We start from the raw sequence: 19,163 nt of genomic DNA, 5'->3' as shown, positions 1-19,163 counted from the left end.
TGGTTCTCTTAATAGCTAAACAGACATCTTGCAGACATCCTCTGAGTTCCCAGTGAAGTGCATACATACCAGAAATAGACAGTAACGCAATTCTGCAGAGTGGCTATTTCCAAATATCCCCAATTCAGCAGTAGCAACTTCTGCAAGAACTTTCTTCGTTCACTGAAAGGATGATGTAACCTTAATCCATTAAGGTCACGGGGGAGCAAGATGTCTCTTCTGCTTAGTTTTGCCTGATATCTCACTAATCTGCTTCACTGTACCTGCACATACTCCTTAGCTGGAGTCATTTCAATAATTTATCACGTTTTATTTGTTGCATTCCGCCAAATACAGCTTACCAAGCACCATGTCCAGGGGAGGCCAGACTTTGTTAAACACTGGCTTCTAAGTCATCTATATTCTAGGAGTGGAATCAGGTAATACCATGTCCAAATGAAAATGATATGAGCCATGATCTCGAGAATAATTCTTCATGACAGTGTGCTGAAACATCAAATAGCAGCTGTATGAAAGCTGTGTCTTTGACAACTGAATGCATTGTCAGTTTCTGTTGACTGACCTGAATTGCAGAGACCTTTAGTCATCACAAGAATGAACTGGCTACAATGTTATTAATGTTATCTATATGTTATCTGAATTTCAACATGATAGCAAGAAAGTAATAGTAGTAAAATAGTAAGAATTCTTACTTATTGGTGACAACAAATGAAAATGACCTTTTTAACTTTTCAGCAAAGCTCATAGAATATTACTTTAAAAAACTGCTGTAGCTTTAGTTACCTATCACAGAAGATGTTTTAAACTGAAGTTGATTAATACATTCAAACTGTCAGTAGCAAAAACAGTTTTCTGGAATTTCATTCACATTGTGAAATGAAAGGAAAAAATGTTTGTGACCCAAAGAATTAGAAATGGCTGTTTCAGCAAGCTGACCCATCTGATTTTAAATGTAAGGTGTATGACAGGTTAATTATAAAAATATCCTTAACAAGCCAGCCTTCTGTTTGCTTCTCAGCCTGCTAGGGCAGCCCATCTCGCTACTGACAACCATATGAACACCTGCTGGGAGAAACTTCCTTCTCGTGTCAAGGTCTGCAAATCCTCACAGTAGTTAGTATGCAAATGATGCACCACAGGTCATGATAATTATTCATCAGGATTATGCTGTCGGTTTACCTGCAAGCACCCTAAGCGCTGTGACGCGTCTGAGTTCTGCCTTCTTGATCTGCCTGCCGCAGATCCTCCCCCCTCCTACCACTGCGCTGCTTACCGTCTCCTCCGCCTGAATACAGAGGTTATACATGATGTCACCAGTAGATAATTGGTTGGTTCCGGCACGCCTGTTTGCTGTGTTCACTAGTGCCTGATGCTTAGTCAGGAGGGTGGAAAAAAGTGTTCTCTCCAGGACACATGTATTTTTGATGATTGGTTTCTTTGCTCTCCAAATACCCACATCTGTTTTTTTTTTCTGATTAATCAGGAAAAAGTGTTTTGATGATGTTCTTGAGTAAGGTGTGTATGGTGTTCAAGTCATCCACTTAGTGTTGCCTACAAATATTCCCACATTGTGCGAATTATTTGTTGTCACTGTAAGGAATTGCAAGAATTGATGGTCAAGATATCCCACTGCCTAAAAATAATTTGTTGAGATCTGTTATTGAGGGTGACTGATCAAACATACTAGACTGTTAACCTTGACTTAATACTTAACATCTTAGAGATACCAACTATATTTGCAAATGCTACTGTCTTGTGTAGAAGGGAAGACATAGCTGATGGTTTATCCCTGGAGGTCCTAAGTGTTCATCTGGGGGAAAAGTATAAAGAAACACTCATATCCCTTCTCCCATTCAGTCTTTGGCAAATAGCTCCAAGCATTTTGAAGTAGCTTTTTTTCCTGCAGAATATTATTAATCATAACACAAATGTGCTGATGGCAGATAAGCTGACAAGTAAGAACTTTCTTCTTTGTTAATCTAAACAAATGCCTCTCCATTTTACAAGACATATATTTTTGACAGAGGAAAGAAAAAAAACAAGCCTCAAATGGATTTATTGCTCAAGGTAACAGGCAGTAAATGGAATATGCTAAATGAATTTCTGAACGGGAGCAGGTCTCCTCTCCTTCCCTGTTTCCTCTAGGTGATCTTTACCAATGACATGCAGAAGCCGGGTGCATTTACTGTATACCCGGCAGAAACAATTTGATGTCTGAAAAGCTTGCAGAGCGTTTGAGCGTAATGGGCTTTGTGCTGGCTACATGCGTGGGGACCCCATGGAGAGAGCACTCTGCCCATTCTGCTTGATCTTCATTTTATCTCTCTTTTTATCCATCCATTTCCTCTTGACCCTGGGCACCAAATATGTATACTTTTTAATGCCACGTGCTTATGTGTAAATGGAGGAACATTATTGGTAATCCATTGGCATTGTGAATAATGCAGCTTGAGGACATCAGTGGGAATCTGAGGTATTTATGAGGTCTCCTATTTGTGAACATGATCTTTGATGCAAACTGTTGTAATTGTTCAATCTTAGTGATTTAGATTTAAATTTAGTTGTGATAAAGAGTAGTTTTGGTCTGATTACTGAGTTCTCTTGCTTATTAGGCTACATTTTGTGAATGGTATTGAAAGGTTTATTCAAATGCCATTTCTGACACATTTGTGTGTATCTGTGGTGTGGACTTCGAGCAGCATTGGTATTGATTGTTACAGCTGACACTAATTAGAACACAGGTTGGAGTATTTCATGTAGGAAAGCAGATAGCACATTTAAGAGTGAAGCAGATTATCATTATGCTTGTGCCGGTAGACTGCATGGGGTTTTTGCTGTTTTCTCAGGCAAAATTTAACAATTTAGCGAGACCAAACATTCTGCGGTCATCTCGTTATGAAGGTACACACTGCTGCCAAAAGGTGTACAGAATTGTGTGTGTGTGTGTCTGAGAGAGAAAGAGAGAAAGAGAGAGAGAGAGAGAGAGAGAGAGAGAGAGAGAGAGAGAGAGAGAGAGAGAGTGTGTGTTATTGTGATTAACACATAATTGCAGACAGCTATCTGGGCTCCAAAAATGTGTTTTGTCTTTCATTAATTTTTATCACTGCATTTTCTTTCTTTCCAAATGATGGATGTGTGTGAGCTGTTGGGCTGTGAAGGAGGTTTTGGAAAATAAAACACGGAGTGATTAATTGATCGATTTGGCAATAAACCCCCATAATCTTCAGCATTAGCTAATGATAATTTAAACAACAAATCAGAAGCATTCAATTTATCATAAAATCTCAAAGGGGTCTCATGAGGGAAATGATGCCCAGACAGCAAGAGTAGAGGCTGCCATTTTTCAATGAGACAGAGTTGGTGGATCTAAAGTTACTTTTATCTTTCCCTGGTAGAGCAATGTTCTTGCGTAAAGGGGCACCTTGAGACAGATTGAATATAACCACGTTGCTTCGTCTATTACTTCTGACTAATGAGATGAAGTGGATTGCCTAGACGTTTTCCATTTGTGCGACAGACTCATAATATTATGTAATTAACAAAACAAAAAAGTAATACATGTGCTTCTTTGTTGGTATTTAAGATAAAGTTGTGGTTAGATTAAATGTGTCCCCTAGTCTTCTTGTCTGAGCTGATACATTAGATCCATTAATGAAAAGACTGGACACAGTTTCACAGCTTAAATCCTATATGGCCCTCAGCAACAGAGGTGAAAATAAATTCTAGCAGTTGTTTGAAGCACTTGATTTTCATGATAAGTATGGGCAATTTTCCCTAATTAACTTAATGTACCTTTGTTAATTAGCTGCATTGCTCAGAAACTTTTTTTGTTTTGGCATGGCAAGTACTGTTTGGCACATATAGGAAGTTTCATGGATTGCATTAGTATGAGGTTTTAAAATGTACTGTATTTGTTTACTTGGTTTACACAACCATGACCATGTAAAACCAGGGGAAATGATCAGTAGCCTGTAGTGTATTTTTTTTTTCATCTCTTTGTATTTGTATGTAGCCCCCCATGTATTTATTTTTATATGTGGATGTGGAACCATTGGCAGACACAGAAAGCACTGTCCATTCATTACGCTATGTTGTACAGACACTAGCCTGACATCAACTGGCTGGCTTTCTCTTTGTATATGCTGTTCTAATGCAAACCAACATGGTGGTTGGCTAACCGATTCTTTCCACTCCAGTGCTGCTAACATCTTTAGAGGTGGTACTGCCAACATTCGTTTGTGTAAAAACTGCACAGGATAGCTTTCCAGATTTGTGCATTTATTGACTCACTGATGATAAAGTAGATATTGATGTATGTACATTTGTTATTTCTATTTTTGAACAACAATAAAAATATGGCAAATGGTGCTGGTAAAAAGTAGATCTCCTATACTCTCACCACACATAAATGTGTTTATTTTATTCAGTATCAGTATCAGTGATATGTGAACACCATGCTGCCTTGCTTGGAGACACTTTTTGTGTAAAGATAGCCTTCTCATACTTTACTTTCTCAGGCTTGAGGCAAACCTATTAGTTTATCTGAGGTTGACCAACGTACTGTCTGCCCAGGTCAAACTGATGTAGAATCGCCTCAGGCTTTCCTCTGGTATAGCTGACCTTCTGTTAGTGTTGGTCAGTGGAAACATGGTTATGGATAGTTTCTTTGGTCCACCTTTGCAGTAATGTGTGCTGCAACTGGTATTTTTTCAGCACAGTCAGGTTGGGTGAGATCCTTGCGCTTGGTGAGGAGAAAAAGACATCCCCCACATTTCACATAGGGCACACACACACACACACACACACACACACACACACACACACACACATGCACACGCACACACAAAGCTGTGATACAGAGTGAGTACAGAGAAGAATTTTGGAATATTTTAAACAGAGTATCAACACATGTTGTTTGGCCAGGTCTTTAATCATGAGCTTCAGCTGTTTATTTCTTCTTAAATCTCCAGGGACACAAATTTCCACAGCACCTGATGGTCCTGGATGCATTAGGAACTTTTTTGGCTAGACTAAACTAAAGCAGATTTAGTGAACGTAAACAATTCACCGAAGCATTGTATGCCCTTTTATTTTTATTTTTTACTTTTCAAACAGCATAAACTGACACAGACATCATGCTGTAGGCTGTAATGCTCAGCATTTAAATATCTGTGTCTTGAAGAGTACTGTGGGCCCACTAGGGACTTTCTAATTGACTTCAATAGGTCATCCCTTCAGACTTCTGATGTCTGTGTTTTAAGTAAGTCGATTTGAGGCAGATTCTGAGTTCTGCTTTTGTAGTATTGCCAAATTTAAGCCTGGGAAACAAAATGTGAGTTACGTCATGAGCCAAGGTATTTTGCATTAAAAGACAACTGTGGGAATTCTGCCTCTTGTCTTTGCTGTAGACACAGACTCTGAACTGAAAAGAAGAGATGAAGAATAATTTAATGATACAAAGGCCGGGTTTGTGATTAGTCATATGTATTATATATGTGCCATTTCTGTGTACTGCATTAAACATCTGAAAAGTATTTGTTGTTTTTAGCTTGTTGACAAATTTCCTTAGTTCTGGGGATTTTAGTCACTACTCTTTCCAACTCTGGGGAGTGCATATGAGGTTTGTGACTTTCCGTTACACCTACCCTTTGGTTAGAGGATTTTTTTCATTAAGGTTAAGTATCAGCAGATTCACATGTGTTCCCAGTTGTTAAGGTAATCTGCCAGTGGCAAAATCGTAAAGATGTTATTTGTCTCAGGAGAAGGGTTAAATGTTAGTGGTCTGGTCGAGAGTGTGTGTGTGTGTGTGTTGGGGGGGAGGGGGGTCTGTGGTGTTGTTTAATCATCATAGCTCTGCTCAATTGTGAAGAAGCTGAATTTCAGTTCAATACTGCTTATCTTCGCAGAGTGTTTTGGCTGAGAGTACATTGCTCCTAGAAATATCCATACAGAACTTCACCAGATCAACTGAAATATCAGTATGTCAGACCCTAACAGTCAACAATATCATTATCCTGATCCATATCAACACGGCAAGCAGGCCTGTTATCAGTGATAAACTAGTAAAACGTGCATCTGTGTGAGGTAATTTTCTGTTTTTTTTATTGTTATTATTTTATTTTGTTCATCTATTGTCTTTTTGGTCTCGGAACTGCCTCTTGACAAACTAACTGATAAATAGTGTTTCATAGTGGAAATTTACACTTTTAAGCACACACACATACACATTTGAGATAGACATACAAACTATTATTTCACATCTGTAAATTCATCAACTTTTTGGCAGTTGTTTTTGTAGATGTTTTCTTTGTAGATCTTATGCAAGTAGCACCTTAAGTTTCCAGCTCACTCTCTGTCCTGGTTCACAAATATACAATAATCATGAAAAATACGAATTATCTGTCATCTATTTGATTGTATTCAAAACTGTGAAATAGAAGTCCAGTTTATCTTTGCCATATCTTTGCAAATGGTGAAATTGTCTGAAGAAGACATTTTGTCTTTGTCAATTCAGTTTTGTAGCTGCAGCTGATGAACCCATGTACTTTTGTCTCAGGGGCAAACCTAGCACATTTTACACAAACTCTGTGCTGTCCATCCCAGGTAGGCGTGAGCTGAAATTATTAATGACATCTTATTGGATATGTGCCAAACTTGTACCACAATGACAACCTTTTAACACAATGTAAAATGTGTGCTCGAAGGAACGGGGAAAATCATAACGGAGAGAGAAGTGCAGCAGAGAGAGTAAAAAAGAGAGAGCGAGAGAATGACCTCATAGAGCTGGCACAAAGCAAAATTACTGCCTGCATTGTTAATCAAGGGCTCTTACATTTGGTAGAGTAATTCCGTTAGAGGAAAAACAAAAGCATAATTAACAGGTCCCTCTCGAATGCCAAAGAAAACATAATTGAATACATCATTTGAACCAGAGACGAGATGAACATTTTGTTGAAGCAGGATTTGGGCCGGCATTCAGAGGATGTATTAACTCAGCTTTATTAAACCTCTGGAAAATGTAAACAATTTTGTCAAATAAAAATGAGTACTGTTACTGTAGAGTCCCATCTTGATTTAATATTCCTCTGTGGTTTCTGTTTCCAATTTGGCTTTTTACGCTCTGAAGTAAATGGGCCAATTTGGAGTGACCATTCCCTTCCTGTAGCAAGAAGGAGCCTTTTCCACAATACTGAGATGGCTGTGTGGTCTTCAATAGTCTGATGTATCAGATAGCAGCATGGACCATAGAGAGTGATGAGACTGTGGTTCTGACATTGCTGGTTCACAGGTTCAAAGGATGAAAGCATTGGCTCTCCTCCATGCTCTCTGAATGCTCACAGCTGCCAGTAGCTCAGCGTTGCTCAGATTACAGACACATAAAAACATTTGTCGTCTCTAGCTTTCTGGCAGGTTGCACCCTAAGCTTCACTGTCAAACAATGTTTTATCGAATGATTTATTCCAAGCTCCAACACAATTTTTCACACATCAAGGCCTTTCTTCTTCCATTTTGCCTCTCTTCTCTAAGTTCATCTGTCACTCTCTTTTTTTTCCATCACACGGACTGCACTGCAGACAATCGCTGCCTAAACACAAAGGCAACAGACCTTAATGAGAACCGGCACAATTAAGGCACAATCGGCTCAGCATGATGTGCTTTCTGTGAGCCTTATAAAATAATTGCAATTGCTGTTGTGTCCCCCCAGAGTTCAGATTGATTGTATAAATACTAATTGGATAACCAAAAGAGGAGAGATTGATTTACATCCTCACAGAGAGCATTTCGCCTTCCTTTATCTGTTTCTTTCTTTATTCTTATGCTTTGATCACAGACTGAATTGAAATGAATAAGAATGAAATTAGCATACCACCATTTAAAATGAATTAGTGCAGTTTAATCAGTTTTTTTTTTTTTTGTCCCCTCTGCCTGGACAGTGAGTATGTGGTTACAATTTGTCACTCTGGACATTCTCTCACTCTGGTCTCTGTCTTTTGTCCAAACCAGATTGCTTGAAGGGAATGTAGCACCAAATACCCTCTGTCTTGTTTTGCTGTATCAAAGTGCTAAGAGAGTGAAATTTAAGACAGCTGGATGTCTTATTTGAAAAGTTTCTTTCCCACTCTTGTAATCCTCTCTTCAGCGTGGATGATTCCTAAGCGCAATGCGTGTCCACACGCTCTTTCTCCGCCGTACCGCCCTAAGAACTGACCTGTGACAGCTTCTGTAAGGAGATTGTATCCGCTCAAAACATCCAACAAATATATCTTATTATGACCCTGAAGGATTTTCTCGGCAGAATAACCTCAAACGCGAGATGAAACGTCTCGTTCTGCATGGGAGGGAAGGGACCGACTGAATCCAGTCCCTGTGTGGCACAGAATTAAAGCTGAAATGAGAAATGTGGAGATTTATGTATTTCCAAATTAATTTTGTGGGACCCTAGCAGGAAATACCTACTTAGTGGGATTCTTCCTTAAGGTCGTAAGACCTACTTTTAGTAGTGAAAGCGGTTCTGCAACATTTCAAGAACATGAATTTCCAAATGTACCAATGAGATGTGTTTTTTGTCTCTAACTCCAGATTTGTGGGCAGAGATCAGAGATTGTTCTGCACATGAACGTAGATGAAGTACAATATTTTAAGAAAGTTTGTCACAGAAGAATATTTACACAGTAATAGCCGTGACATTATTAGTTATTGTTTTTTTATTTACTTATTTAACCAGTCTTTAACCAGGCAAGTTAATTGAGAACAAATTATAATTTACAAAAATGGCCTGGCCAAGGAGCCCAACACGACAGTCAGATAAAAAAAAAAAAAAAAATGACATTGACAAGAAGGGATTAAAACACCGGACTACAAGAGGAAATCGTGAGGCACATAAGTGCATTAGTGTAGTTAGGAGTAACAGGTGCATGAGTCTCTGTATATCTATGATCTTGTTTTTAAAAACAGAGACATAGATTTGGCCAATCTGCAGCTCACTCCACTCTCTGGCTTCATCAAATTGAAATGAGCAGCTTGTAAAATGTTGTACTTCGTATCCCATGTAATGTTTTATAGATATTGATTAATGAAACAAGTGTGGATTTGTGCTATCATTTAATTGAAGGAGACTTAATTGCAGTTCAAATTGACTATCTGGGACATATGTGAAATGGGAAAGGAACTTCAGTGCCTCACTGCATGTCACCGCAGTGGTGCGTAGCGCTAATGAAATGCCACTGCAGAGATAATAGAATTAGCATCTTGTGGAAAATCTTATTTCACTAAGCTTGATTTATCCATCCTTAAGCAAAGTCAGCAGTGGTGGTCAGGTAAACAGGGACTAATCACCTTTAAATGTTGGTGTAGTCCATTGAGAGTTCATTAGCTTTATTTAATTAGAGGAACTTCCCAAAGATGTTATTAGTTATATCTGTGTGTTATAATTGCATGACCATATTTGTTTCTCACAAAGAGCTGTGTTCGATTTGAGTGTGTGGTAGGTTATGACAATATGAAGTCTTTATTTCTGAACAGAAATTTGAAGTATTTGGAAGTGGTTGAGCAAATGGAAAAACAAAGCCAAGCAGACTGACCTTTGTACATATTGCAAGGGTTGTTCTCATTGCCATGTAAAGTTAAGTACATTTTAATGAGGCACATACTGTATCTTTTCCAAGCTGACATCAAAAGAATTGATAACAATGACATGTCCAAATCACTTTTAAATGGCCCAAGTCCAAATTCTCAATTACCTCGTGACTGAACAAATTACCATGAAAGGACCTTACCTGGAAAAGTTTTCTCTTTCTCTCTCTCCCTTTCTCTGCCTTATGCAATATATTGGAGCAAGGGTTGTATGAATAAAACGTGCCATTGAGCACAGATAGATGAACCATAGGCACTTTTCAGACTGTGAATATTTTATTATTCACTTGATGTCCACGTGAGTATACTTGTATAGTGAAAGTAAATATCAAAGATCTGCATCATCTTAACATGTTAAATGTCTAGTCTTTTCAGACTTGCGATAACTGGAGGGGATTACTCTTTAAGTCCCCTTTGTATAAAGCATTTCGATTGCATGATGTTTAATGCAGGAATTTCAAGAATGTGGATAAACTTAGATAAGTCCTGTAAATTCTTCAGTACTGATGTCAAGGCTATGCATGGCATCATGTTCCATCTCATCTTCTTTTTGAGTGACTCCTCCGCACACACAACTAATAAGGGTCTTGGTTCAAATTCCTAACAAACCTCAAAGCTCCTACCACCCCAGGAAAAGAAGAGATATCAAGGTTACATGCACATTCCTGACATCAGCGGTGAAGAATTTTCAAGTCACACATGCTGCCTGGATGCTAAACAGTTTTAGTAGAATTAATGTTCTATGACCATTGTGTTTTATGTTATGTGATTTTGTTGCACTGTTTTCTCTTTATCATAAAAATGTAGGCACTTCACAATATTGACTGTCTCTCTGTTAGCAGCATTACAGTATTTGTTCCAAGTCATGTAAGTCAAGTATGTCATAAGAGTATTAATGACATTGATTGGTAAATTTGAAAAATTGAACTTGATAATGTCATTAGAAAAACGTAAATGTTTAAATGGATAAAGGTCCATCCATATGCATGACCATCTAAAGTGTTACCTAATTTTCACGTATTAAAAAAATAAACAAGGTCTTAAAAGTAAATTGGATTTGGTATGTATTGACTGGTAATGTAAGACTAGTCATTCATTTGTATAATCTGTGGATAATTGTATTCAAGTATTCCTTTCGACAGGTAGCAAGCCCTTATTCTTACCAATAACTGTATTTTGTTAAAGCGGACAGCATTTGACCCTGTTAAATATTGACTGATTAGCATCTACAGTCTGACCTTGGAACTGCTGTGGATCAAATGTTTGCAAGGAGCCACCTCACTCAATTGATTTTTTCCCTTCTCTCTCCATAGAGTGTAAAAATCTTGAGTGTGCGCATTTGCTTCAGTGAGGATATTGTTTTAATGGAAGTAAAACCTAGAGGTGCTATTTCCCTAGACCAGAAATGTGTAGAGTTGAATTTTTTCATGAATCTCTGTGTGAGATTACTGAGTGTGCTTGTAATTTAAGGTTAAACTATGTATTCTCAAACAAAAGTTCTGTTTGGAGGAAAATAATTTCAGGCAGTCATTTCAGGTGATAGTATGACAAAATTCACAAACTTCACAAGTGTCTGCAAGATGCAAGATTTGCATATGTATTGTGGATAAAGAGACAGTCTCTTTGACATTGGCTACATAGACTGTGTTGGGCAGGTTACATGAACATATGACTATACTAAAAATAAAGGCACGTGTTGTTCTAGGCTAATTTGATTTTGATTCTAATAATTTGATTTTAAAAAAATCATCTGTGTTGTGCTGCAAAAAACCTGATTCTGCCTTAATAATTAGAAAAAAAAAAGATATTTCTTAGTAGTGCCCTGGAATGAGATTCCATGTCTTGTCCTGGGAGAGGAGACAGGTTTTATGTTTTCTCTCAGGGCACTTGAAGGATCTTTTACTCTTTTTTCCCTCCAAATTGCCACATTATCAGTTACTCGTTCCCATATGCACATGGTGAGATTGATCGTAACTCAAGACGTTAATAGAGTCCACGCAGCCTGGTGCATCTCCCAACAGGTAGTTCAATACTCTCCAGATGCGCTAAAATTAGCAGCCCATCCCAAGTCGTTGTATGTAGCTCTAACGAGGAACATGTTGTTGAGGTCTTGTGTGGAGTTGTGCCCATTGGATGGGACAGAGGGGTTCCTGTAACGTGTTTACCAACTGCTTTAAAGGTGAAGGATGCCATACATAATTTTGTTTCATTTCCTTTTTTTTAACTTTTTTGGTGGATTGTCCCTTTAATAAGCACAGATGTGCATGTCCATCGGTTTCTGATGTTTTTATGTAATTATTTCAATAATTATTGATTTCAGGGGTAAAATATACTGGTTTCCTGTAGAAAGTTGGATTGTTAGTTGAACCATTATCATAATGACATTGAAACATAACCTGGTATTACCAGCTTCACAGCTGCAACACAGTGCAGCTTTGATCATTTGGTATTTTGATTCTAAATGACTTCAAAGTTATTGTAAAATGTATACTATCAATGTGTTTTCCGCATCCTAAATGTTGAAGATGCAAACAGAGCAACTAAAAAAAGCATTTTGGTATGCGTAATCATCAGAAACTTATCTTTAATGGGCAATTATACTGACTGAACTAAATAGCACAGTGAAGGTCAATGGTAATCTAAATTACCAAAGATTAATTTAGCATGAGATAACATGAGCTTGGGAAGGCACTTAACAAAAGGCTCATGAACATGTATAGGAATGGTGTCTCACTAGAAAGACCTATAACATCATACTTAAATAAGTTAACTGTGTAAAACAGTAAATTTATTAATAGATCCCGATTTGTAAATGCATATTACTAAAATAAGCTATTTAATGCAGAAATCTGAGGTTTTCTCTGGTAAATACCTGAAAGTCATGCTGGTAACATGCCATGACTGTCAGTGCACAATAACAAAGGCTGCTTAAAGCTGTTTCAGTGCCGTGTTCCTCATGAAAACGTAATGGACTGAATGAGTCAGAGAGGCAGAGAATGCGCAAGGAGGAAGGAGGAAATTTAATTATCCATATTAAAAAGAGAAGGGAGGCTTAGGACACACTTCATCTCATTAGTATGCAAACCACATTGTGTTTGTGAAAATTAGTGTAAGTAGTGTGCCAATGTATACAGAGAGACAAAGAATGAGAATGAAGGGTCATATAAAAAGTGTGTATTGTGTTTTGTATATGCTCGAATTACACCCTGTTTGACACTATTAGTAAACTCACACTGATAAAAGCCCTAAGGACCATCCATAGGGCTTTTATTCATTTACTTGTTTTATTTTTGTACTTTTTAAGGAAACTGCTTGTTCAGCATTAAGTGGCGATTGTTTTTAATGGAGTAATAAAACAAGCTAATGTAAAGTTCTTTCATTGTTTTTTGACCAGCTCTGTGGCAATATAAGTTTCATAGTAACCCCAAAGTGCATTTAGTCTTTGAATAGAGAGAAGAGGCTCAAAGTACCACACTGTCAAGAGCAACTGTGTTTATGCTGAGAGGATGACTGTCTGTTGCAACTGAAATCTCACCTTCACAGCCATTTTTCTGAAAATCAATAAAACATTAAGCTTCTCAGTGTAGACAGTACATTTTTCATGGATGTCACAATTATCCAGATTAAAAGTAAGCAAGACGGGTGTACTGCCTGGAGTCAATGGATACATCCCAGTCCATTATCTGTTGTTCCAACCCTTTCCTCACTTGGCATTTTCAGAAGCCAAAACTAAAATCGTTACCATCTTTGTGGTTACCCCAGTCCATATGAAGGCAGTTGAAGGAGGCTTCAGTGGCTCTTTAGCCTTGCTTTTTCTCTCTTCAATTGACCACTAAACAGTACACCTTGCCAAAAGCAGCCTTGTTTCTGATACCTCAGAAGTCATTGAATACTTTCAAAGTACCTCTGTTAAATATAGGGCATATTAGAAGTACTTGGTAGAGTACACAGTAAAAAAGGCAATTTTGACAGTTCATTTTCAAATGGCAGATCCATGAGGGGAACTTCAAGGTTAAAAGACAATTATTTGCTCATCAAGCTGCACTTCCAAGCAGTGTGTCATAGCTATGACACACTGATGAACAAGGAGTGGCCATCCAAGGTAGTGGACTTTCACATCCATGGTTGGCGCACACATTGCCCTGAGAACAGCAAGCATCAAAATTAATTGATGAATTCAAATTTCCAAACATGAGGGTGTGTCAAGAGCTTTGCTTGCTAAAGATAGTTCAGAGCATGAGACTGAAATCTAAGAAAAAAAAAATCTTTTTGGTAAGTGACAGAATTGGTCAGTCATTAAATGTATCCCAAGAAGGGGCATGGAAATCTAACTGATCAAAATGAAATGGACTAAAACAATTTATCTATAAAAAAACTTCACAGAAATGCAGTACAGTAGTTTGAAGAGTGAACTGTCAGCGCATGAAGGCACAATGTAAGTGGTTATCATGCCATATTGTAGTTGCGGTATTTGTGCACACACTCGGTGGATAATGATGTTAAAAAATAAGCTTCAGTGTAATTGGATAAACGAATGAGAGAGGTGTTGAGTCCCACAGAGTGGGCGCCTGCATAGTGTGGGTCACTGACATCCACGGATACTGGCATCTTTTCAAGTGCCAATCCTTTTCAGGCCTAAATTTGTTTTTATTAAAGAACCAAACAAAGCATCTTCACCCACACGCTTTAGGACACACGCTGATTATGTACAATATACATAATGATGAATAGGACAACAAAAAGTGCATACTAAAATCTGAAGAGCTAAATCAATTCTGGTTTCAATTAACATGAAAAAACACAAATATGTTTGCATTAGATTAGCTCCTTGAAAAATGGGTTTTTGTATAGTTTCTTCTTTTTAATTAAACAATTAATACTTTATTTATATTATTTACTCTTTGAGGAACAGTTGTGGTTTTGAATGCCTATATTGTATGATAGTTACATTGATTTACATTTATTGATTGTTGTATGTTCCTTCATTTAAAAAAATCATTTTCATTTAAAATTTCAAAAGTTGATGATCAGATTTACATTTGGGCATGTTTGAGCAATCGTCCATTGCTGATTGTATTTCTAAGGGAAAGGAATCACAGAGTGACAAATTATGGAAAGAAAGTGCATGAGTGTGTGATTAGCTGTTCATTTCCCTCTCTCTTTCTCTCTCTGCACATCTCTGGTCAGCTGGGTCGTTTTTCCTCCGCTGGGCCTGGGGTTGTGTGCATGACCGTATGTGAACACTGTGTGGTTTCCTGTGTTTCAGAGGACCAGCTACCCCCTGGTTTCCCCACAATAGACATGGGCCCCCAGCTGAAGGTGGTGGAGCGGACTCGCACGGCCACCATGCTCTGTGCCGCCAGTGGAAACCCTGATCCAGACATCTCCTGGTTCAAGGACTTCTTGCCCGTTAACACCACCAACAATAATGGGCGCATCAAGCAATTAAGATCAGGTAGGGTATGGTTATGGTTACCAGTTAAAATGATCGCCCTTTTTTTTCTTTGGTCCTCTTTCATTTTGCTTTGATTCTTAGGTAACAACATTTTTTTTTTACTCCTCTCCTCTTCTCTCTACTGTGTGGTGCGTGTCGTCCTTGTCTCTGATGTTGTCATGGCCTGTTGAGTGTCTTGTGTGTTTGCGGCTTCTGTTGTACTCCACATTGCTCACTGCTGTGACTGTATTTTTGATGAGTTATTTCTTTACTGCTTTTTTGCAGTACTTGACGGATCCATTTTCTCCTTTTGTCTTTCTTTATTTCATTTTTATCTGAAACAATTACTTTTCAACATTCGGCTTCATTCAGAACTTGCAAAGGAGTATCCGTGGTTTTCAACTATTCGGTAAAAATAAAAACAAACGACCGAGCGGATCAAATAGGTAGAATTAAATTCCAATACATGCTCTTTTTGGCAATTTAACCAAATCAGAAGTTTGGATCCTAGTCTCCACCTATCACTAATAATTCTTTTGTTGTAACAAAACTAATTAAAAGCCGTCTTGACTAACTGATTCATGGTGCATTTTCTTGTGGAATTTTTTCCGAACATAAGTAGCCACAGTAGTGTGTGAGATCGCATAATAGCTTTCCCAGTCCTTTAATTCTTGATCTACAGCCCCTGCTTTTGGTGTAGACTTCAGCTTTTGCTTCTCTTTGCCAATGGCGTATCCCTGATATCCCCTCCCCTGACCCCTAATTTCCGAAGTTTTGCTCTGTACTAATAAGCCGGAAGATATTTATTCAAAATTACTAATATAAAATAGGATCTCATAAAAGTTGAGATTGGCATTAATAATGATAAGATTATAGTCAGAGATGTTTGATGGCCTGTCTTCCCAGAATTCTTAGCTTCTGACCTGTCCTGTGTAAAATCGTCTTGTTAACCTGCCTTTTGCTTGTTGTCAGCAGAATTGTGTAAATTAACCTTCTTTTAATGTAAGAACTCTTTTTATTCAGCTGTGAAGTAGTAGAGTATATAAAGCTTTATCTCTGAAAACTCTGTACCAAATCCTAAGGAATATAATAATATTTTTATGCTGTCTTTCTTCTCTCCGTATTTAAATCTCCAGAATCCTTTGGTAAGTGCTTAGTTCTGAAGCACACTTCACCCCCCACTAATTTCCATGTTCAAACTATTATTAAAATGCATGGCATGCATTTTACTAACAGTTAGCGTAGTCACCAGATATCCGTAGTGGCACACACTCCCACACAACTGTTGTCGTACCAGCCATAGAAGCACCTGTCTAAAGCACACAAATCTCACTTAGACATAGATGCCATATCCCCACCTGAGCAACAGTGCTTTCCTACCTGCCCCCCACGTGTATGGTACTTAACTCACTCTCTCTGTCTCTCTCTATCTCTCTCTCTTTCTCGATGTATATCACTACAATGGTATTTGTAAGCAGTGTTTATCCAGTATGCTGTAGAAGGGCAGACTTCCTGTGTTAGGTATACTGTAGGTTAAGGTGAGGGTTTAAGGCTTCCAGTCTCTATCTTCCTCTCCTCACATCTAAACTCCTTTAGCCCCTCCCAGTTAATTCTCTCTCAGAAGCCATGCCACTTTCCAATGGCACCTTCCCTTTGGTACACCACTGTGAAACTTGCTCTTTGACCTACTACTGCTACCTATGATAATCCTGTTTTGCCAGTAGAGTAAATCAAACTCTCTCTTTCTTCCTTCTAGTACCTTTATTTACGTACTCTGTTAAATCTAATTTGATTCTTCTTCCAAAGCCCCAGCCTCCTTCTTCTCGTACTAATGCTTCTTCTTTCTAATCTTATTTGCATTCATATTATCCACCCAGGTGGTACACCAATAAGAGGTAAGAGTGCTGAACTAACGTTCACAGAATGAAATATTTCATTCTTGCTGTCCTCTCATTTTCCCTCATCTTTGTCCTGTTACCCAATCAGAAATCCATTACTTTCTCATTATCTTTCCCTCTTATTTGTCCTATTCAGTTAATCTCATTGACTTTCCATTCTGTGTCCGATTCAGTTCCTCTGATTTTATTTATTTATTTATTTTTTGAAGAGACCTTTATTTTAATCTACGTTGTGATATGCTGACTATGAAGCAGAGAAGCATATCCAATACTCTCTATCTTCTTTTTTTCCTTTTTTTTCATTTTTTTTTTCTTTTTGGCCATAGCCCAGTCACAGCGACTCATGTGTCCCTCTTTTTGTCCAACTAAAACAACCAAACATTTTTCCCCCTTAGCTGTTCTTGTTCAGCACTAAAACCCAGATGGTGTGGATTCATGCAGACATGCTGAAGACAACATTGCCTTTCCTCTGCTTCTTGTGCTTTTTTTTCCCAAAGAATTTCTTTCTATCTTTGCAAACTTTTTGTCTTTCTTCTGTTTACTTTCTTCTACCTTCTAAAAAAAAAAGCCCAAACAACCACTTTTTTGATAAAGTTCCTACGGTGCTTTTTTCTTCCACCTATTTTTTCCTCTTTTTCTTGGGTTGAAGGCTGTTTTATTTTTGACAGTTTTTATTCTTCAGGGTTTGGGAAAGGATAACTGATAAGTCTTGCATAGAGCCTGCTGGGTCCTGGTTGTCATTTTTGCCTGTGCAACTCAAGGTGGAGAATGGTTGATGCATAAAACGTTTTTCTTGGGTTTTGTGACACCACTCTGCTGATCCCATTGGTGGATTTTCATGGGTGTCTCTTGTAGCTCTTAGAAGCTATGGCAGTTGCTGGTTGCTTTCTTGTTGGCTTAGGCCATAATTTTGAATTTTGTCTTCTAATACAATTGCATTTTATTTTTCAGCTAAGGGTTGTCAAAAGGTTGTAAGTTGTACTGACATACATTTCTTGTTCTTGGAAAGATCTGCATGTCAAAAGGTTTTGTAACTGACAGTGATATTTTGGTGTGACTTATTACAGCTCTCATTATTTATTTTTTTCTTATGTATAAGCAGCATTTTTCCTTTTTTTATTTTTTTGTAAGCGCTGCATTTTTTTTGCTGACTTCTGCCAGATGAAGTCGTAAAATCTCCCACTTACAGTAGAGCTAGAATTGAATATACTTCACAACGTTAATTTATTTTGAACTGTCCCCTCTCGTTATGCTGCTTTCGTATACTGTAAGCCTCTTTTGTTTGAGTCATGCTTCTCCTGAAGCAGTTTCACCCATTTCATATTGACCAGTCCAGTGAAATGTTGTATATATCGTAGGGATTGCACTCACCTCCTTCCCAAAATCACAGACCCGTTTTTTTGTTCTAAAGCAATTATCAGACTATTGTTAAGTGGCCTTAAAGCTGAGCACCCTTTTAGATTCCCTTTTACTTTTTACTTCCCTATTTATTTTTATCAGTTATATTGTCATATGAAATGAAACATAAAAAAGTAAATTTGATTATCCATACTCATGTTTATGCCAGTGTGTTCCCTATGTTTTCTCTATGCTTGGTGGTAGTGGGGGCTTGAGGCTGTTAACAACACATGCCATCAAAACTATTTCTTATGACTGAAAATGCTCTATTTCCATTCAGATTTATTTAATTAAAATTCGGTTTAATGCTACTGTTTTAGTATTACCACATATAAAGTGAATACATATACAATTGAAAAAGTGAATATGGATCCCTTTGATTGAACCTATGCCTGTGTGTGCTCTATCACACATTTTTTAAATTATTTTACTGCTAATAGCTATACCTTTCTTCTGAAAAATCTGTATCATCCCTCATGTTACCACAGACATACTATACCTGTGTTTGAATCATTTTGTCACTGCGATGGCAAAAGTGTAACTGCCTCCTCCCCACTACTGTTAATACTGCACACACAGTGCTGATAACCACCTCTCATTATGTGATAAACATTTTTGGGGTACAGAGTAGTGATGACATTTATCAAGCTGAAAAAGAACAAATCTCCTTTTCGAATTTGGGTGTATAGACTTGCTAAAAGCTTTTCTTTCTGTGGCGCAGTACCAGGCTTGGAGAATGGTAGGGGAAACACTACATGTTAATTTTTGGACAGTGATGTTTACTCCTTCAGAGAAACAAC

General features: G+C 37.8%; 1 protein-coding gene across 15 annotated transcripts in view; it reads left to right on the top strand.

Annotated features, from left to right (window-relative positions):
- The window catches only part of LOC118793016 (receptor-type tyrosine-protein phosphatase delta-like), a 387,427-nt gene that overhangs the window by 314,015 nt on the left and 54,249 nt on the right, over positions 1-19,163 (top strand). For 5 of the 15 annotated variants that reach the window (XM_036550951.1, XM_036550947.1, XM_036550948.1 and 2 more), the window contains exons 12-14: positions 14,900-15,088; positions 16,204-16,212; positions 16,945-16,962. In XM_036550951.1, coding sequence (XP_036406844.1) covers positions 14,900-15,088; positions 16,204-16,212; positions 16,945-16,962 — 216 coding nt within the window. The remainder of the gene's footprint in view (positions 1-14,899; positions 15,089-16,203; positions 16,213-16,944; positions 16,963-19,163) is intronic. The other 10 variants (XM_036550955.1, XM_036550949.1, XM_036550953.1 and 7 more) reach the window with 2 other exon arrangements.

This window comes from Megalops cyprinoides, chromosome 18 (genome assembly GCF_013368585.1).
Source record: "Megalops cyprinoides isolate fMegCyp1 chromosome 18, fMegCyp1.pri, whole genome shotgun sequence".
Lineage (NCBI taxonomy): Eukaryota > Metazoa > Chordata > Actinopteri > Elopiformes > Megalopidae > Megalops > Megalops cyprinoides.
This window is presented reverse-complemented; position numbering and strand designations above follow the sequence as displayed.